At 36.2% G+C, this 25,113-nt stretch overlaps 1 protein-coding gene across 10 annotated transcripts in view; it reads left to right on the top strand.

The window, feature by feature from the left end:
- CLOCK (clock circadian regulator) overlaps positions 1-25,113 on the top strand; it is a 61,997-nt gene that overhangs the window by 30,833 nt on the left and 6,051 nt on the right. For 8 of the 10 annotated variants that reach the window (XM_054064526.1, XM_054064519.1, XM_054064521.1 and 5 more), the window contains 18 exons: positions 600-659; positions 1,067-1,215; positions 5,403-5,494; positions 6,893-6,982; positions 8,433-8,553; positions 9,662-9,775; positions 11,981-12,099; positions 16,542-16,624; positions 16,850-16,956; positions 17,574-17,721; positions 17,942-18,017; positions 18,899-19,040; positions 19,441-19,541; positions 20,441-20,530; positions 21,436-21,594; positions 22,688-22,894; positions 24,151-24,359; positions 24,644-24,917. In XM_054064526.1, the coding sequence (XP_053920501.1) occupies positions 600-659; positions 1,067-1,215; positions 5,403-5,494; positions 6,893-6,982; positions 8,433-8,553; positions 9,662-9,775; positions 11,981-12,099; positions 16,542-16,624; positions 16,850-16,956; positions 17,574-17,721; positions 17,942-18,017; positions 18,899-19,040; positions 19,441-19,541; positions 20,441-20,530; positions 21,436-21,594; positions 22,688-22,894; positions 24,151-24,359; positions 24,644-24,917 (2,341 nt within the window). Of the gene's footprint in view, positions 1-599; positions 660-1,066; positions 1,216-5,402; positions 5,495-6,892; positions 6,983-8,432; positions 8,554-9,661; positions 9,776-11,980; positions 12,100-16,541; positions 16,625-16,849; positions 16,957-17,573; positions 17,722-17,941; positions 18,018-18,898; positions 19,041-19,440; positions 19,542-20,440; positions 20,531-21,435; positions 21,595-22,687; positions 22,895-24,150; positions 24,360-24,643; positions 24,918-25,113 lie in introns of those variants that run through there. The other 2 variants (XM_054064527.1, XM_054064528.1) reach the window with 2 other exon arrangements.

Below are 25,113 nucleotides of genomic sequence, written 5' to 3'. Positions count from 1 at the left end.
CACGTGGGCAGTTGTCAGTTGAAGAAAATTTATGTGATGCTTGATTAGGAAGCAAATATGAATAATTACTGTTACTATTTAATTAATTGTATATGTATAAACGTATATGTATAAAATTATATAAATGACTGAAGTATAGCACATTCCTCAACCCTCTTACATTAATGATACTTTAGTATTAAAGAAAAATAAGCTTTCATACCATAAATATTTCCAGTAATTGCAGTAGAAGTTGACAATAAGTAAATTAGATTTTTCTCTCATGTTTTCAAAATAATCAAGGAGACAGAAAAATAAGGTGCTGTTCAAATAAGTGTTTGCATAGGGTTGTAAGTTCTCATTAAGAATTGTCTAAAAATCCTTTGATTTGTGTTAGAAATGTAAGGTTTTTTACTTTCTGTTTAGTAAATGTCCTGCAAGAAGAACTTGCAGTAGGCTTGGCTTCAGGTAGTTGACGATGGTCTTTGTGAGACATCACAGTAAAGCAGTGCTTCAGTTTCTGATGTAATGTAGAAGATAAATAATTTTTTTTTATTTGCTCTGTTGTAGTCAGACTCTAAAGGAGAGAAGTTTTACAGTCTAACATTTATTTCTTGCAGAAATGATGGAAGCATTTTTGATGGGCTGGTGGAAGAAGATGATAAAGATAAAGCAAAAAGGCAAGTCTTTTTAAGTTATTTAAAGATAAGAAATGTCCTGTGCTTGTACACTTGGGTTTACCACAGATTTCTAAACAATGAAAATGTGATTCTTTTATAATAACCTTATTACAGCATTTCTTTTACTGTCATTGTTCAGCTATGTTGTGTATTTATAGCTGTGTTACAATTATTTGTATTTTTGTCAAAGGATGCTTTATTCCAAAGGTTTAGCTGCAACCATTAATGAGAAGAAGAAAGCAATTCTTCAAAGATGCTGTCTGAGATTTGGAGTAGGTGTTTCAGTCACAGTTCTCATAGCAGAGATTTTTAAGTGGCTGTTTGCATCAGGAACCTGGCAGTAGTGTTAAACTACCTTTAAGAAGGTTTCATAGTTGTTACAAAACATTTTCTTTTTTGTTTTTCAGAGTGTCTAGAAACAAATCTGAAAAGAAGCGCCGAGATCAGTTTAATGTACTTATCAAAGAGCTGGGTTCCATGCTTCCAGGTAATGCTCGGAAGATGGATAAATCTACTGTACTGCAGAAGAGCATTGACTTTTTACGGAAGCACAAAGGTAATTATTTGCAATAATTATAAAAAGAATCATAAATTCTTAATTATTTTAATAATATTCACTTAGTACATAAAGCATTAATTTAGCAGCTCCTTTGAGGCAATTTTCAAAAAATGTAAAGAGTTCCTAAAGAAAGTTATTCTTAAGATCACAATTTATGTAACAGAGATATGACTATGGTTTTGCTAATGTTTTGCAAAAGCTAGTACTAATACTTTTTTGTCCTGTAGTTGTCAAAGAAATCTGTTTCATGAAGAGAAGCATGAGTGTCTGTGAATGTCCTTGCAATGTTTTGTTTCTCTGGTCATTTACATCAGCTGATGGTGGGATATACCCGGATGTGTTGTACTGAAGTTCATTACAAATTGTTATTTCTGTTACGAAAAAATTCATCCACTAGCTGTAATCTTATTTATGGCTGTAAGATACTTCTGTAGATAAAAAGTCCCTGTTCCTGCTCCTACACTTGTTCTTTATATGGCACCTTGTGGTTCACACTGCTAAAAACAAGAATAAAAATTCAAGAAAATGAGCTCTTTCACTAGTTAACCTACTTCCCTGAGTAATTTCTGACCATGCATACTAACTAGAAAGTGGTAGGGATAACAGGAGCAGCTATTAGCCTATAGAATGAAATGAGTAAAGCTATTAAGTGAATGGATAGGTATGTATTTAGCAACACTATGTGTGTCAATTTAAGGTTTGTTTAGGTATGATAAATATTTTTCCATGCCCTAGCACGTCTCTTCCATTAGTGTTATGATTCAAGTAGCACCAGATGTATACTGAATAGTGCTGTTAAAAGGTAAACAATTAAAATGAAAGATGGGGGAATAATTTATGCAAGTATTCATTGATTTGAGTTTTTTTGCCAATTAAATACTGATTACGCTTTATGAATTCTCCAAGACTCATTTGTCTCACAAGAAAAAGAAAATCAGTATGAAGGCTGCTTTTCTGTAGAAGTCAGATGTGTAGGTTCTGGGGCCTTTGTGAAAATTGGTTGTTTCAAAATCACTTTGTCTTTTATTGATGATTCCTATCATAAAATATGGAATGTAGAATGAACATGTGTGTCAGCCAGCCAGCATCATTAGTCATACTTCTCATACTTTTTTCTTCTAAGTGCTTTCTGAGCTTATTTTTTTAAAAAATTGAGTTTTTAGGATAAAAGGGCAAAAAATTAGCTCTGGAGATGGATGCCTTTTAGGGCACTGCACTTTTGTTGTTCACCTGGTGTGACAGAGCACAGCTTTGTGTGACTGCATGTATTATATTAAGGTCTTTAAAGCTCTGACTGCCAGTGCTCACTAGCATTACTCTGCGCTGGTTTACATTAAAATGTTTTGAACAAAATGTTGGCAGAGGTCAGGAGCATGCTTTGCCTCTTGAGGTGCTTGGATCTGTTTGTTAAAGCAGAGTGACCCTAGCAATAAACTAATTGTTCAGCAATGATTAGCTGCTTTATTGTTGAAAATCCTACTGTGTTCAGCCACGAGGTTTTGATTAACTGCATTGCTTCTGGTTCTGTCTGGACCATTTCCATATTGGCCAGGCTTGGTACTCTGGCAGCAGCTCCGGATGAGCTGTCTGAGCTGGTTATTGGCCAGTGGGGGTTCTGTTTCTCCTTACTCCTTCTGGGTAAGGAGACTGAAACTGTGTTACTGAAAGCTTCTCACTTACTGATACTGCCTGTCATCTTCCTTTCAATTTGTAAAGCAAGACTTTTTTTGAAATTATGAAATACTGAAGATTTTTGTTGTTTATAATTACAGCTAGTAGACTGATATTCATGCTGCTCACAGGTAAATGCTACAGATCTTGTTCCAGCTGACGATTTCTTTTGAGGATGCTCAGTGCTGATGCAGAGTTGCTTCAGATCCATGATTTGAAGGCTGGATGAGTTTAATGTGCAAACTTACTGTCTGATATCTCAGGAGCGTGATCTCGGTGTCATTTGTCTTTGAATGCAACCTTCTGCCATAATTTCTAAGCATTTCTCTGAAGTTGTGAAGTGAAATAAGTTTTACAGTGTTACTTTGGCTCTGTTTTCCAGTATCATACTTGTTGTTTGTTGTGGTTTAACCCAGCTGGCAACTAGGCATCACAGCCACTCATTCACTGTGGGATGAGGCAAAGAATCAGAAGAGTAAAAGTGAAGAAACTCTGGATTGAGACAAAGAGAATTTAACAAGTAAAGCAAAAGCTGCACATGCAATCAAAGCAAAACAAAGAATTCTTTTACTGTTTCCCATTGGCTGACAGGTGTTCCGCCATCTCCAGGAAAGCAGAGCTCCGTCACTTGTAAAGGTTACTTGGGAAGACAAATACTGTTGCTCTGAATGTACACTATTTCTTCTTCCTTCAGCTTTATATGCTGAGGATGATGCCACATGGTGTGGAATATCCCTTTAGTCAGTTGGGGTCAGCTGTCCCAGCTGTGTTGCCTCCCAGCTTCTTGTTGCACCCCCAGCCTACCCGCTGGTGGGGTGGGATGAGAGGCAGAAAAGGTCTTGACTCTCTGTAAGCACTGCCCAGCAGTAATGAAGATATCCCTGTCTTATCAACGCAGTTTTCGGCACAAATCCAAAATATAGCCGCATATTATGAAGAAAATTAATTCTACTCCAGCCAAAGCCAGCACATTTTAAATTGCCCGTAATTAGGACAAGAACACCCATGCTTGAGACAAGAAAATTCATAATTGTTTGTTAAGGGTGTAAACTTCAGCTTTTCTTTACTTCCTTCTTCCTTCCTTCCTACTATAGAAGCCAGACTGAGTGTTTTGGTTTTTTTTTTTTTTTGTTGCGAAGTAGAATGGTTACATGGACCAGAGTGAATGAATTGGACTTTTCCAGTTCAAAAATGGAGATTGTATGTTTCCTGTGCTCTGAATGTATTAAGTTACTTGAATTTTGCCCTACTTTGGTAGCAGAACTTTTCATTTCCATGTCCTTTGAACTTCTCCAGCCCAGTCTTATTTCTTTGTGATACCATTTCAAAACCAGCAAAAGCCTGATCAATTAATGTCTTTTGTGATATCTGCTCACTGGAAATTCTGCTCTGTCTTATTTGTTGGTATTCTTTCCTCTCTCCTGGCAGCCCTTTACTTCTTGCCAGTTCTTGTGCGACATTGCTGGTTTTTACTCTTCTTTTAGTTAATTCTGAAGCTCTTTTGTAAAGTTTTCTCCCTTCAGTCTGGAATACAAAGCTCCGAACTATTGCAGTCCTTTGCATATGTAACTCAGTCCGATGTTTTCTGTTGTCTTTGAGCCATGTGAACTAACAAACTAGCTTGCGGCCTTTGTACAGACTTGTGTTTTAGAATCAAAAAACTGTTAAAGACATGGTTTGATTCTTTCAGTTTGTCTTAATGCTTGATTCACGATTGCTTGTTCAAGGTTGTTCTTGCAAGTATTTCTGTAATGCCCTTGTTACTTATCCAGGCTGAAGTACTATGTGGTCTTGCTTATTGTTGTTTCAGTTATCTGTTGATAAGGAAGCATCAGCTTTCAGAATGCTGGGTCTGATTTTGCTTGGCAGTGTTTGATTCTCTCACCTAGGTATGGGAAGTTAATCTATGTATTTCTCTTAAGTCCTGCAGGAATCTTTGCACAAAATCCATCTCTGTGTGCAAATCAGACAGTAATTCTGCAGTGGAGCCTGCCATACAGCTTAACAGTCCTTGTTGCAATCCTACTATTTTTTTATTTCTTTACAGGAAAAAAAAAAGGACAGTGACAAATTTTCAGTGCAAAGGTTAGAATGACCAGGATTGGCCAAGATATTTGAGTATAAGGCATTTTAATGACCTAAACTGGTCAGGAATTTTGGCTTTCTAAATCTTTGAAAACAACACTTTTAATAAAACGCTTTATTATAATCTCAAGAGAGAGTAATTTTCCATTGTCAAAATCCATTACTATCATTAACTTCAGCATTACCTTGAAGTCTGGCAGGACTGTAGCACAAAGTGGAGAAAAGAAAGAGAAAGCAAATTTCGTCATGATGTAGGGGAAAAGGCATCTATTTTCTTTTTAAGGAGCAACATTTATATGTAGTGAGTGAACAACAGAAGAGACTGGAGAACTGTCTGCTATTTATTACTGTGTATATATAACTTAGTGGGAAAACAGTGGCTTTTGGAAGTGTGAATCCTTACATTTTATATATATGTTTAATTGTAGAAATTACTGCACAATCAGATGCCAGTGAGATTCGACAGGACTGGAAACCGACATTCCTTAGTAATGAAGAGTTCACCCAGTTAATGTTAGAGGTATATTATTTCTGTTTTTCTGGGAGCAGAATGTTTTCTCACAGGGAGTCATTCCATGATAAAATTTTCCACTTGGTAATGTAACTTTTTATATTTTAAGCGTAACTGCATGTTTTCATGAAGGTAAACAGTCAAAATTGCTATGTGTGCAGCGTAATACAAAATAGATTTTTTTAAACTGCATTTTCAATTACATAAAACACGATAACAGAGCAAGTCCTCAGGAGAAAATATGTGCTGTCAAAGTAAAGTGTATATTATAAGTTATTAGCATAAGGAAGGTGCTAGTCAAATAAAGAATGTTGTGCGTAAGTCAAAATCTTAATATAAAAAACGCTCAACACATCCATGTAACTTGTGAGCAAGGAAGTGTTGAATTTCTTTGCTTGTTATATTTTCCAAAAGTGATGTGTGAGCATTACTTTGCTAAAGAAGATGACATGAATAGTTGGATTACTACTAGAAATAAACTTTCAGTGTAAGCTGTCATTTCCTTAGAAGTATGTAATTAGTATATTGTTAGTGGAACAAATCCCAATAATTGAATGAAAAATATTAAAGTAAATGAACAAGCATGTTTTATTTTCGTTCTGTAGATAAACCTGTTCTTTGAGGCACAGATTTTAAAAGTAAAAAGTTCTGACTTTGTACTTCAGAATTTCCAAAACATTGTCCATGGTGAATTTGCATATTTTTTTAAACAAGTTAGTGAAGTAGTTGTTTCTGCTGTTTGGGAGTGTGTGTTTTTAGCTGTTTCTGGTGGTTCTCAAGCCCTCTTACAAAAATGTGTCTGTAACTAGTGACTCTAAAGTTAGAACAGTATGATGTAAGAATGTTTTTCAAAGATGTGAGTTTTAGAATTTTCTATTTAGAAGTACAACTCTGTCACGCTTTTGTTTGGTAGTGTTCAGCTAGAAGATAGTGGTGTTATGTTCAGTGGAGATAAGTTTGAGTCAGCTGGAAGATAAGGCTGTTATAACTGTCTCAGTTTTCAAGTCTCAGTGGTATGTTGCTACCAGTTTCTTTTACTGAGATTGGGAATATTGAGATTTTAAATACTGAAATTCGTTGATTTCACCAGTCTTTTACTGTTCTTCTCTTAGTTTTACCACCTCTTCATGCTTTTGTTTCTAACTGACTTTTTGAGTTTTCTGATGTTTAAAATTGTGATGGAATTAAAAATAACAGACAGGAAGAGTGGGAGATGGGTGAAACAGTGGCTAGCTCTATATAGGCTGACATCTCACTTCTGAAACCACAGATTATTTAGAAAGACATTCTCTTTTTTATAATAAACTAAAATAAAATTAGTCTAAATTATTTTCCATGCTGAATATAGCTTAACATTTTTAATACTCTGTTTCTTTTTATTTAACTGCCCATTATGTTTAATTTCAGGCTCTTGATGGTTTTTTTTTAGCAATTATGACAGATGGAAATATAATATATGTGTCTGAAAGTGTAACTCCCTTACTTGAACATTTGCCAGTAAGTACAAATTTCTTTCAGTAACATATCTGTTTATAGAGGGTGTTCTGCTATGAGTACCACTTAATTGTTAGCCTTTTTGGCATTACAGAATAGATGTATGCTTTGTTATAATGCTTCTGTTTTTTCTTTAGCACAACTCCTTGCTACTGATCGGTCTCCTATATTAAACATTTCCTTTGGAAATACAGAATGTATTCGTCACTCTGTTAGGCAGGACTATGAAGTGCCAGACTAGCATCAGTTTCTCTTCAACACACTGAGAAACAGTTCATGCCTATCAGAGCCTTTACACGAGTAAGAAGGGTATTGCTAAAGAGTTTCTTTAAACTTCTTGAAGTTCCTTGAAGTTTCTTTAAACTACTTTTTTAGTCCTTTCTTGCCAAAGGAGTCTTGTAAGAAATATATTGCTGCTGGTTCTGCTACATTTATACTTTGAGTTTTGTAACATTCACTCATTTTTAATTTTGATGGCATTGATCACTGGTAAATGTAACATTCTGGGGTTTTTAAAGTTACCTCTGAATAATGTTTTTCTGAAATGAGTCAAATTAGTACTCAAAAGTGCAAACAATTGATGAACGAACTACTGTTTTAGAAGGGAAGGACAAGCTATTTCTAAAGGCTAGTTGTCTTACTGTCTTACTGTGATAAGAGTATTTTGTAGAACTGGAAGTGGCATATTTAAAAATGATTCTGTAAACACAGTTTCCACTCAGGTATGCATGATATCAGCTTGAGAATTCTAAAAAATGTACCACTAACTGTGACTGTTTTAAAAAAGTAGAATTTACTAAGTTCTCAGGGGCACATTTGTCCTTTGCATTTAGGTGTGATTTATGTATACTAAACATACATTCTGTGATCCCTCTTTTCTGAATACTTAATCGATTGCATTTATGTATACAATCAGTTGTTCAGTTTTATTGCATTCATCTGTGTTGTTCCCAGATTTGTGTACATAGTTGTGGAACTAAGGGTAAAATTTATTCATAAAATCAATTGGAGTTGGATACAATTATTGGTAACATAATAACCTGCATATTGTAGGGAGGAACTGTCTTGTTCCAAGATATAGTTTCAGTGTATTGGATGCCACTGACAGGTTACAGCGGCCTAGAACAGCATCCTATAATTTCTAATTAAAATTAATAATTTTAAGGCACTTTACATGGAATTGTGGCATCCCAGGTTGGTTAATACAAGCACCATTGTATCTAAACCTGCTGTGTTCATGGTGTTTTTCATTAAATGGTTTGCAGTGTCAGAGTTAAGACAGGTCAAAGTAAGATTTTTTTACTTGCAAAATACTCATATGTATTCCAGCAGGTGGCTTTTTTGAGTCAGTAATGTTCTTCTAAACTGTTAATTATTTTGCATTAAGATTCTAGGCTTTGTGACATTGTACACCTTGCATTATATTCACGCTTATTAAATCTTTTTCTTTCAGTCTGATCTTGTGGATCAGAGTGTATTTAATTTTATCCCAGAGGGGGAACATTCAGAAATTTATAAAATATTGTCTTCTCATCTGCTGGAAAGTGATTCATTAACACCAGAATACTTAAAATGTAAGTAGTTGTTGCGGGTTGACCCCAGCAGGCAGCTCAGCCCCACACAGCTGCTTGCTCACAGCCCCCTGTGGGATGGGGAAAGAATCAGAAAGGTAGAAGTGAGAAACCTTGAGGGCTGAGGTAAAGACATGAATAGGTAAAGCAAAAGCTGTGTGCACAAACAAAGGGAAATAAGGAATTTATTCGCTACTTAACATCAGCAGGCAGATGTTTAGCCATTTCTAGGAAAGCAGGGCTTTATCGTGTGTAGTGGTTACTTGGGAAGACAAATGCCATAACAAAGATTTCCTCTTTTCCACGGCTTTTATTGCTGAGCATGATGTCATATGGTATGAGATATCTGTTCAGTCGCCTCCCACCTTCTTGTGCATCCCCAGCTTACTTGAAAAGTGAGAAACTGAAAAGGCCGTTGTACCGTGTAAGCAGCGCTGAGCAGTAGTGAAGACATCCCTGTATTATCAGTGCTGATTTAGTCACAAATCCAACGCACAGCACCCTGTGAGCTGCTATGAAGAAAACTTAACTCGAGTTATCTCAGACAAAGCCAGTACCCTAGTTGTGTTAAAAATAATTTACTTTGTAGCACATGTAATCAGCTCTTTTCTTTCAGTGTTATTTAAGCAGAAAAGATATGGGTGAGCCCTGAAGAACAGAAGCAGTTTTTGTGGCTCACGCCCCTCCCACCCCCCAAAAAGTAAAATTTTCAGCATTGCATTTCATTTTACTCTGACTTTCCCTTGTATTAGAAATGTTCATCTATTTAGACAGTTGTAGCAGTTGACAAGAATAAAAACATAGCAGCCTGTGAGGAGTTGGAAGTGCATGCTTTAATAAACTTAAAGACAGCTGCTTCTCTAAAATAGCTCTAGTTTTCAGGGGTTTTCTATGTCACTAGCATTCAGGCCCTTCACGCACAAATTCTAAAGGAGTTCTTTTCTTTAGGGTAGATAACATCACACTGGGTAAAAGCTGAGTCTGTAGCCATTTATAATCACAACATTTACAGTATCTCAATGAGTATGCAGCTTAATTATTCTTTCCATTTCATGTTGCCTGTGAGCTTCATCAAGCATGTAGCCTTTTCATTTGTTTATTCTTTTCTCAGCAAAAAATCAACTAGAATTCTGTTGCCATATGCTGCGAGGAACAATAGATCCAAAAGAGCAACCTACATACGAATATGTAAAATTTATAGGAAATTTCAAGTGTTTGAGTAATGGTAAGTAATTTCACAGATGATAGAGTGGAATACTTAGGCAACTTCACAGCTAAACAGGCTTGAGACTACGGTACAAAACTTAATAATGAAATAAAATCACTCTTTAAAAAGAATAACTTGAAGCAGAGCTATATCACTTCTATATTGTTCTAATGAAAAGAAAGAATCACTACCTATCAGGTATTACACGTCTGTGCTGGAATGCAAAATGTGGTAATTATGCTTAATGCTTTCAGTTAAAGAAAACTCTTACAAAACATTTTTTAAAAGAATGTAAGAGAAAATTAAGCAAATGCTTTAAAATAAAGAGCTGAATTCAGTTAAGCATAATCCATACTTAAGCAGGTCACTAACTGACTTGAATATCAATGGTACTGAGTTCCTGCAGTTCTCATTCTGCAGTGAGCTGAAAATTAAAATGTAGGTTTTCCCTCCATTTAAATTCTGTGCTTTCACTGAAAAGAGTTAACACTCAGATGAGTGGGTGGGCAATTACAGTTTTTTGCACTGAGTTAATTCTCGCTTCCATTGAAGTTATTTTTATTAGTTATATACCAATATTATTCCTCTGTACCGCATCTCTAATCTGTTTGGCTAGCCTGTCCTGACTATTTACTTGAGAGGCTTGTTTATTTGGTCAGCAAGACAAATGGGTTGTGCAATGTGGTCAGTAGTAGATGTTCAAGAAGATCGCCCCCCAAAATACTCACTGTGTGGATGAGAGTAAAAAGAGCAAGGAAAAGATGGACTTTTTTAATATGCTTTTGACAATTACCATATTCTATTCTCACAAACAAGGGAAGCACATACTAATTGAGTAGCTGCAGAGCCTGGTTGGAAAGGTTATTAATGTTCACCATCAAAATGGACTTTTAATAGACTTCTGAATTTGATCAGTATTTTCATTAATGTTACAAATAATGGAATGTAGTTTGCATTCATAAAATGATGCAAAAACCCTAAAAACAGGGTAAGAATTCAGCCCCAAATTTAGAAAATTTTGGGGAAGAAAAACATACAAGTTGACTAAGAACAAATGCAAGTTATGACATTCAGGAATCATAAACTATATGAACAGAGAAAAAGGTTACAGTCGGCTAAATAGCTGTCCTTTAGGAAAAGGAGTTACTGTGGAACATAAAATGAAAATTACCAAGACACCACGACCAATCACCAAATGGTGAAAATGCGAAACTCTTTCTAAAGTATAGTCTAAACTATATTAAATAATCCCTCTGTGCTTCTTAACACCCATATGGCCTTATCCAGTTTTTTACAGTCTTTGTTGGCATTAAGTAAAGCAGTGGGAAGGTCTCCAAGTAGAGCAACGAAAGCAGTCCAAAATTTAAAAATCTGACTTAAAGGCAAGATAAACTGTGAAGAACAAAGGAGAAGGGATAAGATAAAGAGGAATGAAATTACTTGTTTTCTTTCTGATGGAAAGAGTAAGGTGCTGTAAGTGTGAATTACATGAAGCAGCTTCAATAGAAGTTCAAATCTAGAGTTGAACTAGAACCAGTTAGGCTTGTAAGAGCCTGGAAGCAATTTGAGGTTGCCATCATTAGAGCTTAATGGAGCAATTTGCTGGAAATGAAAGATAAGGTTAATCTGTTTTGAGATCTAGTCCATCCTTTGCCCACTTGTGATTCCATCTGTCTCTGTGATTCAGTAAGTTGAATTTGTTTGTTCTCAGCTTGGTGTCTCGATTCTTCCGTATACATAATTGTTGTGCCTTGGAATGTTTTGTTACTCAATTTTGTCTTAAACTTGTGTTATTTAAACGTGATGGAAGCCTAGAAAATAAATACCTAAGAGTTCAAAAGAAAAAGTGAGCAAAAGCTGATAAGAAAGAGAAACTGTAAAGATATTTTCGCAGAAGATATATTCCAGTCATTTTTAGTAGTTACCAAGAAGGATTAGAATTGGTATTAGTTTCTTAAAACTTCTTTGGCACAGATAATATCATGTTAACTGTAATTTTAGTTCTTTGAGAAAGTTACTTGATGGTTGTGTTCATCACTGCTGTATAACTACTATTCTTGTGTGTATATATGTACATATTCTATGTAGCATTTTTCTTAATGCATGTTAAGTTATAAGCAAACCACATTAGATAAATATTGGGCCATTTGTCTTGTGAAATTACTGCCACTTTCCTCCATGCTTTTATTGTAATCTATATTGACATCATTGGTCTCTCCTCAGTTCCCAACTCAGCGCACAACGGTTTTGAAGGAACTATTCAGCGATCGCACCGGCCTTCATATGAAGACAAAGTTTGCTTTGTAGCCACAGTTAGATTAGCTACACCTCAGTTTATCAAGGTATGTACAAATGAAATCACTCTTATGTTATTGCTAAATATACTCTGAATGGGTTCAGAGACAATGCACAGAACATTGCAGATACTACTAATGGTAACCATAATGCATTTTATTATATGAAACTGAAAGTGTGTTTCTTGCCTCACATACAAATAGGTTAATGTTAAGCAAAGTAACAAATGAAGTTGCCGGGGTGACTGCCATTTCTAAACAGTCATATAAAATAGTAATGTGCAAGAAATAAATTTAGAAGTCTGCAGGAATATAATTTACCAAGTTTAACTTAAACACAATGAAAGATAACACTGAGATCCACTTTCACTGGAGAAACTTAATAATTTTAGTTGACATTTGGATGTGAATTTCATGCTGCTGCTGATTTTCCTGCAACCGAGAGTCAGGTTTGAGGTAATAAAGATCTTTAATTTTGTTGGTTATTAAATAACTCAGTTGTTTCAAGAGAACATTTTGCTTAACTGCTAATGCTCAGGGAAGATACCGTTACAATTTTAGATTTGGATGTGGACTTTACGAAAGTATAAGCCTATTCCTCACCAAAGTGAATCAAAGTAAATGCTTAGGATACAGTATAGTCTGTGATTGTGATTCAGATTGTTTTCTACAAATTTATTCATCAAGGTACAGGGTAGCCTAGTATTCAACATTTGTTTTTACAGGCTGGTTGTAAAGAAATTACATGAAGTGTACATGGTTCATAGTTAAACTGCTGTCTGCCATGCAGCAGTCTTTGAACAATTAAATATTCTGCATGTAAGTTGAATGCAGTAGTGTCTTAAACTGAAGATTGTTGATGGTATCCTCTGAAGACGTGGTCCACATACTTTACACGTTGAAAGTGTATTAAGGCGGCTGTGGAGAAATCATATTAACTCCTTCAGTTCTTTCAGTCTGAATAGGCACTGGATCTCTCCAGACTGCGTGCCAGAGAGAATTTGTTGTTTATTTTTCCTGAAGCCATGAAATGTTTCATCTGATAGTTTTTTTCCCATGTGGGTCTAAATAAAGTTCTCCATGTTATGCTTACAGTTATTAGAGATGCCAACTATGTGATTTTTGCTTCATTAAATAGTTGGGTAAAAAAGACTAACCTGGCAGTATCTGCAAATACTTTTGTCTTGTGAAGCCTGACAATATAGAATATATTATAGTAAAACTTTTGTGTGTCCTGCTTCTGTAACAGGACATTTAGAAGCTGAGGAACATCCGTTTGCAGAGTCCTGCACTTGGGACACAACAACCCCGTGCAGTGCTACAGGCCTGGGGAAGTGGCTAGAAAGCTGCCTGGCAGAGAAGGACTTTGGGGGTGTTGGTTGGCAGCCTGCTGAACATGAGTCAGCAGTGTGCCCAGGGAAAAGCCAATGACAAGAAAGCCAATGGCATCTTGGCTTGTATCAGAAACAGCGTGGCCAGCAGGAGCAGGGAAGTGATTGTGCCCCTGTACTTCACATCGGTGAGGCCGCACCTCAAATAATGTTCAGTTTTTGGCCCCTCACTACAAGAAAGACATTGAGGTACTGCAGTGTGTCCAGAGAAGAACAGTGAAGCTGGTACAGGGGCTGGAGAAGAAGTTTTATGAGGAGCTGCTGAAGGAACTGGGGTTGTTTAGCCTAGAGAAAAGGAGGTTGAGAGGACACCTTATCACTGACTACAACTACCTGAAAGGAGGCTGTAGCGAGGTGGGTGTTGGTTTCTTCGCCCAAGTGATAGGCAACAGGGAATGGCCTCAAGTTGTGCCAAAGAAGGTTCAGATTAGACATTAGGAAAAATTTCTTCACTGAAAGGGTTACCAAGCACCAGAACAGGCTGCCCAGGGAGGTGGTTGAATCACCATCCCTGGAGGTATTTAAAGGACAAGTAGATGAGGTGTTCAAGGATGTGGTTTAGTGGTGGACAGATATGGTTGGACTTGATCTCAGAGGTCTTTCCCAACTGAGCAATTCTATGATTTATGATTTTTAAGTGTCTCAGTTTCTGTGGGATGAAAGCCTTACAGATTATGCTCTGGCCAAACTTTTATTCTTCTGCCTAGATTTCTGAGTCCCTAGTGCCTAAGCAAGCTTTCAGTTATAAGAGCTTTTAAGATCCTCTTGAGGGTTCCAGGTAGTGTTCATCTGAGAAATATTCTTGTGAAGACTTAATATTGGTGAAGACTCTTAAGCTGACACTACTTGTTTATACTCTTTTGATATCCTCTCTTATTATTGAGGCTAGGATTGACTAGACATTAGCAAGTAAGTAGTATATTAGGAACTTTACCATCCCAGTAACTTTACTAACATGACACAGATATTAATAAGACATGTATTTTAGTACCGGACTTATTTAAGATAGAACCTGCCTGCTTATCTGCCACTTTGTTTTTCAGATGGTATACGTGGTATACGATTCTTTTTTTTTTTACCTAGAATGTAATTTCTCAAGGATATACAGTGCTTTTTGCAGAAAGCCATAGTATTGATGAGAGTAACCTTTGAAAGTTCACATTGTTATTTTCTGCATATGGCCCTACCACCACTGTTATAAAAATTTGCTCCCCAGTGAGGGGCTCTACATGTTCTTTAAAATAGTTGTCTTGAGTTTTGCCTGGTAAATGATTGAATCTCATCAAGAAAACAGGATTACTCCAGCCAAAAGGATTTTACCAGAATACTTTTTGCTACAAATTGAAGTCCTTTCTTTTCTGGATGCCTTGTTGAACAAGATAGCTTTATAGCTTTTGGCTGGGGGGCGGGGGGTTTACAGTGGAATATCTTTAGATCGTTAATACAAATGCATTGAGTAATCTGCTACTAACCTGCTGCCAGCAGCACAGTGGTGTTTTTACAATGGTGTCTAACAGTGGTGTTTTCATTGTGATTCTAGTGCCTGCACTTATTTTTACTTCTGTTTTGACTTTTGCCAGAATAATTAGATTAAAAGACACAACAAATCAAAAGTATATCTCAAGGATATGCACTTGCTCTGGCATTTCTTTTACTTTGCTGTGAGTGGTGTTTCCTGTAATCCTAGGAAAGCAGATGAGCTTTGGGCTTTAGGGGTAGTTTCAATTTTGAAGGTTAAGTCTTGCTAACTGAAGTAACACTGAGATTCACAAATTTGTGCCCATAGTGATTTTTGTTCTTTACCTCCATCATATAACTCACTTTCTGGTCATTGTCTTTAGGTTTTATGCTGATGAAGATGAGGAAAAAATATTACCTAGATAATGTCAACTTTTTTCTTTCGTAGAAAGAAAACTTAGAAATATCTGTTTAAAGAATTGTAAATTATCCACTTCAACTGTTTGTATTATAGCATGAAAGAATGAGAAGGAAGGTGGTCACTTTGTGGAAACAACAGTTAGTCTTCTACTGTATTTTTCTATTTTAATTATAGATGTTTGCAAAGCAGCAGTGTGCTTGTCTGTCTACATCTGTCAGGAATATTGTGTCAGTGGAGCAGCGTCTTCCATATTGTAGTCTTTAGAAAACTGATGTCTGACCATCAATGTTTTCTGCTGTGTTCCTTGTAATGGGAATACTGTTGTGAGCTCCTACAAATGTGACAAATGTCTGTAGGTGTCCAAGAAAGATTTACTGATCTCTAATTTTATTGTAATTGTTTGAGGGATGTATTTGTATGTATGCGTGTATTCCATCATCAATCTTTCTTCTTGTAATTGAATAGTAGAAGAGCTTGTAAAAGAACCGATGGGCTTGAGTACTTAGCTCTGCTCCAGCACGAGGCACAGTACTTGGTTGGGCATCTTTACTTGCCTGGAAAGGGACAGTGGCAATTGACTGACATGCACTGATTGCACATACGCCTTGAGCAGAATGCATATAAAACAACATACAGAGTACCTATAGGATTTGTTGTAATAGTCAAAATGCAATCATTCTCTTACTGATCATGAATTCTAAACGTAAGAATAGTGTGGTATTTGTAGTACCTATCTGTGCCCTCTAAGCAGAGGGGTTTAGAATACTCTATATGCACTAAAAGGAAGACTTCTATTCCTAAAGTTAAAGTAATGTGACCATCTTGCTACTGTTGGTTTTTACCCATTATAAGCACAAACTGTAATCGGAGAGTCTGGTGGGATTGTTTCATCTCTTCTTTTGCTTGTTATAAGTTAAAAGCATAACTGTAGGAGCTACTGATTTCTGCTTATAGCATCGTGTTGTAGATACTGAGCTTGAATTTAATCTCATGCCAGGGTTGTTTGATTTAAATCAACTTGAATGTCAGCCTGGTACAGCTGAGATTAGATTCTGCCTCAGTACTATGCATCTAAACAAGCAAAACCAATGCAGCTGTCTAAAAATAACATCATAACTTGTGGAGTTATCTACTAACTTAACGCAAGTCTGAATTTCAAAAGAGCTTATGAATTAGAATAGAGCAGTTTTGAGAGAGATTTTTATTTTTTTACTTTTTAGGAAATGTGCACTGTTGAAGAACCCAATGAAGAGTTCACATCTAGACATAGCTTAGAATGGAAGTTCCTATTCTTGGATCACAGGTGCAATTCCTTCTATGTATAGCAGCAATAGTAGTGAATCACAGCAGTGGCTATAATATTTAGAGTTCACTAATTGGTGTTAACTACTCGTTGCTTGTGTTTGGTTTAATTTTTAATTTTTTTCAGAGCACGTACTGTAAGCAAGAAAAGTTATATAATGAAATAATTTTTGATTGGGGTTTTTTGGTGTGAAAATAAAATGACATTAATTTTTTTATTAATTAGGGCACCTCCAATAATAGGGTATCTTCCATTTGAAGTTTTGGGAACATCAGGCTATGATTATTATCATGTGGATGATCTAGATAATCTGGCAAAATGTCACGAGCATTGTGAGTATGACTAAGTTGCTACAATGAATGGGTTTGCTTTGTAAATGCTATATTTGTTTAATTTGTACAATGTTATCATGAAATGCTATGGTATATTTGAGTGAAATGTCTTTACTCCCTTTCTTTTGACATCATTGCACAGCTGATCTTCATCTATTTCTTTTTGGTATAGAACTACAAAACAGATTTATCTTATAATTTAGTTTTCATTGTCATAGATTGGAGCGCGCAGCGTTCTGACTAATACTTCTCCCGTTCTTCCAATAGCTCTGTGATATTTACTAAATGAAAAAATTGTTTAAACATAATTGAATAATCTTTCTGTTTAGCTATGGTTTTCTTTATAAAAATATATTTACGTTTTTCACGCATAAATTTTTCACAATATGTAAAAAAAACTCCAGGAAACCCCAAGTTTGAACTCTGCAGCTCTCTGAAAAATGCAGTGTACATTTTTTTGAAAGAAAGCGACATTTCTAAACCTGTACTTAGTCATTGTCTTAATACTGAATTTGTACATGGTTTTGGGACATGTGAAGCTACGATATAAGCTATTATTATATAATAGCAATATTTACAGACTGGAAAGACAGTAAATTTATTCTTCACCTTTGTAGTGATGCAATATGGGAAAGGGAAGTCATGTTACTACAGATTCCTTACAAAGGGACAACAATGGATTTGGCTGCAAACGCATTACTATATCACGTATCACCAGTGGAATTCCAGGCCAGAGTTTATTGTCTGTACGCACACTGTTGTAAGGTAAGTTATCCTTTAAAAATCTATATTGGAGAAGTTCTAATGGCATGGGAGTTGTACTGCTGGTAATTTTGGAGGCAAAGAAATCATAGCAGTTTAAAGGATCATTGGAAAACTTCCTGGGGTACTTTGTAAGCAAGGTACCTCTGAGAAGATTGTTTTTTTGAGGTATGTTTTTTAAATCATCCAAGAATATAGTATTCCTATATGGTTTGTTCTTCAGTTATGCAGAAGTTAGAGCAGAAAGACGACGAGAACTTGGTATTGAGGAGTCTCTTCCAGAGATAACAGCAGATAAAGTGAGTGTCTTATATAATTCTTTCTTTCATACTAAAAATAATATAGGAACAAATACATAGCAGCAATAAGCGTTTTGTCGTGTTACAGATTAAGTAATTATTTTGATCTCTAAATATTGTGACTATTTTAAATGATCAAAGAAGTCTACGAAGTGTTTGTTTAAATGTATTCTGCCCTGAACACTTACTGTCCTCTTCCCAGGAGTTTATGTGCATGTAGTTATAATATGGTCAACCTCCATAAGTCCTTATTAAGATCTGATTCCTGTGGAGTTTGATTCATAAATAAATGTTCTTTCTCACTGGAAGCACCTGTAATGTGAAAAACCAAGGTCAGCACACAAAAGTGGCTTAAAGGAGTTCACAAGAGGAAAGCAGAAGCTGTTCCATTGTGTGACTCTGCCCCACCTCTTAGAAGTATATGAAATTGTTTGAATTAATGTCCTTGGAAGCTCCGTGAGTCATATGTAAGCCTGCTTATGGAGATGCTCTGTTGTGTTTTCCCTTGGCAGTTGAAGTTTCATTTGACAGTGCTCCTTCTAGTGGAATTAATTCATCCATCCTCAAAAGAATAAGCAGTTCACTTATTATATGGATGTTCAAAGTGAACTGAATTGCTAGAGAAGGACCTCAACTCAGCAGTCCATTTGTAGCCTATGTGTGCATGCATTTTGGTTTCTAGGGTTTGGTTTGATTTCTTTTCCAAGGATAAAAGCTGCAAATGGAAACTGACATTACAGTTATCAACTGGGACATTACTTCTGCACAGTCACCCGTGTAAGGGGGTTGATGAGACAAAGCATGGTCTAAGATATTTGCTAAGAGAAATGCACATTGTACGCTAAACCAGGTAAAATAATTCTTTGTGTGTGTCTCTTCAGAATCAAGATTCTGGGTCTGACAACCACATAAACACAGTGAGTCTCAAAGAAGCACTGGAAAGGTTTGATACCAGCCCCACACCTTCTGCTTCCTCCAGGAGTTCAAGAAAATCTTCACATACTGCAGTATCAGATCATTCATGTAAGCACCAACTGTTGAAAATATAGTTACTTTCCTAGAGAAGGCTTTTTCTAATTTTCTTACTCTAATTAAATACATAACTAGCAGTTAATTGTTATTTTGTTAAAAGTGTGCAAATGAAGACGTCTTTTTTGGTGGCTCAGAGGTCTGCTGACTGCTGATCACTGATTTTCAGAGATTGTATGGTGGCAATACAATATTTTACTTCTAAAAGTACAATAGCAGCCTATTTAAGTCTTTCAGATTGCATTATTGTTGGATAGTCTTGGTAAAAATACAAGTCCAGGCCCTATGATTTTTTTTTTATTCATGGAAAGCTTCCTGTGATTTGATTATTGCATCAAAGAATTGAGATAACTGTTAACGTGTCTCTGTCTGTTGTAACTCTGTACATTGTCAGCAACACCAACTAAAATGACGGTGGACACTAGCACTCCTCCAAGGCAAAGCTTATCTGGTCATGAAAAGACTGCACAAAGAAGATCATCTCTGAGTAGTCAGGTAATGCTTCAGAGAATAATTTTATACTTAATAAGTGTAATTCACCTTTACAGGGTATTGTTAAATACATACAAACTTTTTTATAAGTCTTCTGAAGAAACAGAATTTCAACTGTAACAGTTTCACTTGGATTATGTGACTGTCAGAGTTGTATTGTCAATATGCAACTTGAGTATACTACATTTTAAGGGAATACAGTAATAAAGCTTTTAAATATTTTTTGGCATTAGGTTTTCCAAGATTCTGTATGAATCTCTGCTTTCACTCAAGCATAACTTCTTTCTACAATTCTGCATTTTTAATATATAGGTACATAAACAATTAAATATGAAATTGCCGATGTAGTGCCATGTATCCCTATAGAAAATTCACGTAGATTTACAACTCTAATAACAACAATGAATACTGTTAGTTTCCAAAATCTTGATAACATAAGAAAAAGGTCATGTACTTGGTGCTCATGTTCCAGTGGAACTGATACATTCACTTCAAAAAAAGAATGCTTATTAAAAAGCATTTTAAAAAAATTGCTAGTTTAAGAATATATCAAAGGTATCAACTCCCAAACTTGTTGAAAAAGTACTTCCCTTGCTACAAATAAGACTTTGAAAACAGTTGTAATTTCTGTTTTTCCTGGTTTATCACTACTGCTTTTATATATTTTCAGCAGTAGAATAGTTATTTATTTATATATATATATACAAAAAAAATGTATATAGTCAAGTACTCTTGTGTTCTTAATTCCCTAATATTTAAGGTTAGCTATTTCAGGAAATGTTTACTTTGTTTTTATCATATATGATGCTATTTTGGAATTGACACTTTATGTAAAGAAATGTTTAGTGTCAACTATGAGGTTCATTCTCTTCCAGTTATGGAACAATTTTTTTAAATCCTAGTCTTTAAGCTCCCAGTCTCTTGGACAACCAGTAGCACAGCCAACGATGTCTCAGCCTGCAACTTTACAGCTCCAGTCTGGCATGTCCCAGGTATGGATTAAGTTGGTATATTGTTTATTATTTTTTTAAACAGTCTTGTTCTGAATACAAGGTTAATTTATCTTTCAGAAATTGAGTTAATTGGTGCCAAAGTCACCTTTAACATTATTCTCTTGAAATGAGCAAATTCCCCAGTTTGACATCTTTCCTTTATTTTTTTTCTTCCTGATGTTTGTGTGGATATAGTTTTCTGCTTGTGCCATTAACAACATAGGTTACACAAGATAAAATATTTTAGGATATGAATTTAAAAATCTGTCTACTACGGTGTTAACTTTCTACACATATGTTTGTAACACAAGGCAACTTAAGTTTATTGAAACAGTTTTGTGAAATAAGAACACCAGTATCTAGTCCAGCTGAAGGTCTGTCCCCTATAAATAGGATATAAGTATCAAAAGGCTGTATGGAGTTGCAGCCTGTAGCAGATGTTTAGGGAAGAATAGAAGTGGCAAACAGTTTCTCTGTAGGCTCAGCCTTCAGCAGGTTGTAACTGAGAGTATTCCTAAGTTATTTGCATATGCTTTACCTCTGGGTGCATTTTTATGGTAAACTGGTACAATTCTAATTTTTAACCTGAGAGAGCTTTAACATCCACAGTACCATGCAGATTGCTAAGGCTTTTTATAGAGTCTTCGTGATTTGGATGTCAGTGAATTTCTTTTAGTATGTATTTTTTTTTAGTTCACCAATTCTGATGCATCAATTAAATGTGACATCAATTAAATGTGAGTTCTGTGACACTTTCATACTAATGAATGTGTCCTCATGTTATGGTTACTAGCAGTTTAAAAAGCAGTGCTTGATTTCTTTGCTACCATGGAGGAGTGTATTTACTGCCTGTAAATAAGATGTCATTATTTTTGCTCAGCTTTAATTTATTCATCACACTACAGCCTGTGTTTCAGTTTTCAGCTCAGTTGGGAGCTATGCAGCACCTAAAGGACCAGCTAGAGCAAAGAACACGCATGATAGAGGCAAACATTCATCGTCAGCAGGAAGAGTTGCGTAAGATTCAAGAGCAGCTTCAAATCGTCCATGGTCAAGGACTCCAGGTGAGTTAGTCTATCTCTTATAGACTGCATCTGTAGAGAATTTAGGCATCTAAAATGAGACTTGAGCACTTAATTCCACAATGTGATCCTCCCCTACACCCCGTCGGCTGTCATCTGGGTCTGCTGTGCCTAAAATCCATAGCGTGTAAAGATACTTTTCCTGAGGTACCTGCCATTTTGCTTTGAGTGTATCTGGAAGTGTTCCAGTCTATCTTTAGTATTTAGCAGCTCAAGCCTAGCTTATGCCTAAGCCTAAATGTAAAAAAAAGCAGCGGTTGTTATTTCTTGCATAGTTTTGCAGCAGTTAGAATACTCGCCCAAAATGTGCGTTCATTTCTGTTTAACTCAAGGATGTCAGATTTGTGTCTTTTGTTTCTTGACTGTCCTAACTATTAGGCTATAGTCCTCCTACGCACCCTCCTGGTGAACTGGTTCTGCTTTACATGGTGCACTTTCCCACAGCCTGTGGAGGGACCTTATTCAGGACTGTGGAAACACAGGAATAATATCCAAGTGCCACAAATTCTTCCTCATTACTCTGTCTCATTGCAGTCTGGGGCCTAACTTTTTGTAAAGACTCAAATATTCTTGTGCTGAATTCTGTTTATTATGGTTAATTGAAAAATTCAGTATAATTATTACGATTTCTTGATTGCCAAGGAGGATTACATTCTTGGTGCTATGCCTGGGTGCCCGACTGTGAGATTTTCTTCAGTTGAATTAGTTTCACTGCTGGAGATCCTACCAATAGAAATGTGATCTCAAATACGTTTTGTCTTTAGACAGTTGTAGACTACATTACAAATTAGTCTCCAAATAGTACTTTTTCTTTAAGAATGAATGTTGAACAATGTTTAGGGCTCTAGAAATCAGGGTTCTGATTCTCATCAATTACACTAGAGTCTCTGAATACTGACCTGATGTGGGAGTTGAGCCTCTTGCTCTCATTGGTTGCAGTGCTGTTTCAACACCTCTAATAGTAAAAATGGAACTTTCTCTTATATTGATTTAAAATAATTAAGTTTAATTTCTCTAAAACATCTTGAAAAATTAATAGATTTTTCTTAAAAAATTGCCAATTTTTGTTTTTAAGATGTTCTTGCAGCAATCAGCTTCTGGACTCAACTTTGGTTCTGTGCAGCTTGCTTCTGGAAATTCTTCAAATGTTCAGCAGCTCACACCAATAAACATGCAAGGTCAAGTCGTTCAAGCTAATCAGACTCAAAGTGGGATGAACACAGGCCATATAAATACTGCACACATGATACAGCAACAGCCTTTGCAGGCTAGTGCAGCACAGGTAAAATTCTCATTGTTGATTTTGCTGGTTAGAATAGATTCTCAAAACCATAGCTGAAACACAACAATAGTTTCTCTGACATCCCTCTCCCAGATTTTTTTTTTTGAACAATCTCCTTTGAATCATATTCTTTTCTTCATTTTTGAAGTTGTACAACTGAAATACATTTCTGTTTTTGCTAATGCAATTCCAGATATTCTTTTTATTTTAAGACTTAGGTATGTAAATAATGACTAACAAGCAGCTTTTGGGAAAGACCAGTATCAAGAAAACCTTTAGGTTGCCTTGTTTTGAATGGCTGTGAATTGTCTGTCGACAGAACACATAACGAGATTTCTGATAGTTGAGCTTTTAAACCCGGTGCCCAGACAGTGAGGTCTACAGCAAATGCTGAGAAAAGTATAGAAATAGGACAAAGACATATTGGTGCTTCTGCAGTTGACTTTTCTACTCCAGCAATTTCAGTCAGATGCCATAGGTGTATCTCATCTATAATGCAATAGCCTTTGATGGATTTTTCCTCTATGGGTTTATCCTGTTTCTTTTGATTCCATGTAAACTTTTGATATCCACAGTTATCTCATAGTGAGCTCTGCAGCTTTACTTTGTGAAATATGATTGTTTTTTTATTAAGCCTGCCACCTAGGTCATATGCCAGGAAACTTTTCATCTTCCAAGTCATACATGATTTCAAAGTCCTCTGTCATATGTATCTCCATAGAAGCCTATTCTTCAGGCTAAACACTTCTAATGGGTTTGGCTGGTTTTGTGTGGAGGGTCTTTATATCTCTGATCTCTGCGGTCGCCCTCCTCTGTACCTTTATGCAAACTCCATAATTTCATTTGAGATTTGGGAAGAGGCAGACTAGTGTGGACAGTGTTATCATCTCAGCACTAATCTAGTTCCAGACTTTCAAGTAAGAAATTGATTAACATGATGGGTATGTTGTAGTCTCTCTGGCATGGTGATGCCAAAGGAGTGGAAAATAGGATCTTGAGCGAATGGTACGCAAGTAGCTGGAAAATTCAGAAAAAGAAAATAACCTGAAGAGAAGAGGTTCATCTAATAGATTTTCAGATGCCTGAGGGTTAGTCCCACCTCCAAATCCTCAGTTGGTAGGAATAGCTGTTGATTTTATATTAAGAATTCATTGTAAACATTGGCAGTTATGAAGTTTGGGCAATGGCAGTGAGGAGAACAGCTATAGTACCTGGCTATTTTCAAATTACTAACGTAATATATTTTTTCTTTTCAGCATAATCAACAAAATGTACTTAGTGGACACAATCAACAGTCTTCTCTCGCCAGTCAGTCACAGAACACGGTGTCAGCACCTTTGTATAACACTATGGTGATTTCTCAGCCAACAACAGGAAATGTGGTCCAGGTTCCTTCTAGCTTACCACAGAACAATAGCCAGAATCCTGCTGCAGTAACCACTTTTACACAGGATAGACAAATCAGGTAAATCATTAAGACGGATATTGAGATGACATGCTTACATAGCTACATCATATACAAAGGGAACTAAGTAGCATTAAAAAAATCATGTGATTTATTATTTTAACTGCATATATATATATACACTGTTAAACTAAACCTTACCCAAAATAACATGTTCACAGGCTTATCAAAACCTCTGTTTTTATAACGAAGTATGAACCTGACAGATCTGCATTTCTTAAGTGCACGTAGTGCTTGATTTTTCTTTTCCTAAAGGGAATCCAAATGTCTTTTTCCATTAACAGGTTTCCTCAAGGTCAGCAGCTTGTAACAAAACTTGTCACAGCCCCAGTGGCGTGTGGAGCAGTAATGGTACCAAGTACTATGTTTATGGGACAGGTGGTGACAGCTTATCCCACTTTTGCTGCCCAACAGCAGCAGCCACAGACCTTGTCAATAACACAACAACAACAACAACAGCAGCAGCAGCAAAGTCAGCAAGACCATCAGCAGCAGCTCACCACAGTTCAGCAACCAGCTCAGTCGCAGCTGACCCAGCACCCCCAACAGTTCCTACAGGTAATGCAGCATTCTCTATGCCTTTTTCCAAGTCCTGACTCCTTCAGCACTGGTTGCTTCACTGAGGGGTGCTCTAGCTGAAAACAGAGCACTTAAAATAGTAGTCTATGAGCAAGCCTGATGCATGAGATAAGCTTATTCTGTAGCCATTCTCTAAAATCTTACTACTTAAAAGAGAGGTGGTCTTTCCTGCAAG

The sequence above is a fragment of the Cuculus canorus genome, chromosome 4, assembly GCF_017976375.1.
Source record: "Cuculus canorus isolate bCucCan1 chromosome 4, bCucCan1.pri, whole genome shotgun sequence".
Classification (NCBI taxonomy): domain Eukaryota; kingdom Metazoa; phylum Chordata; class Aves; order Cuculiformes; family Cuculidae; genus Cuculus; species Cuculus canorus.
This window is presented reverse-complemented; position numbering and strand designations above follow the sequence as displayed.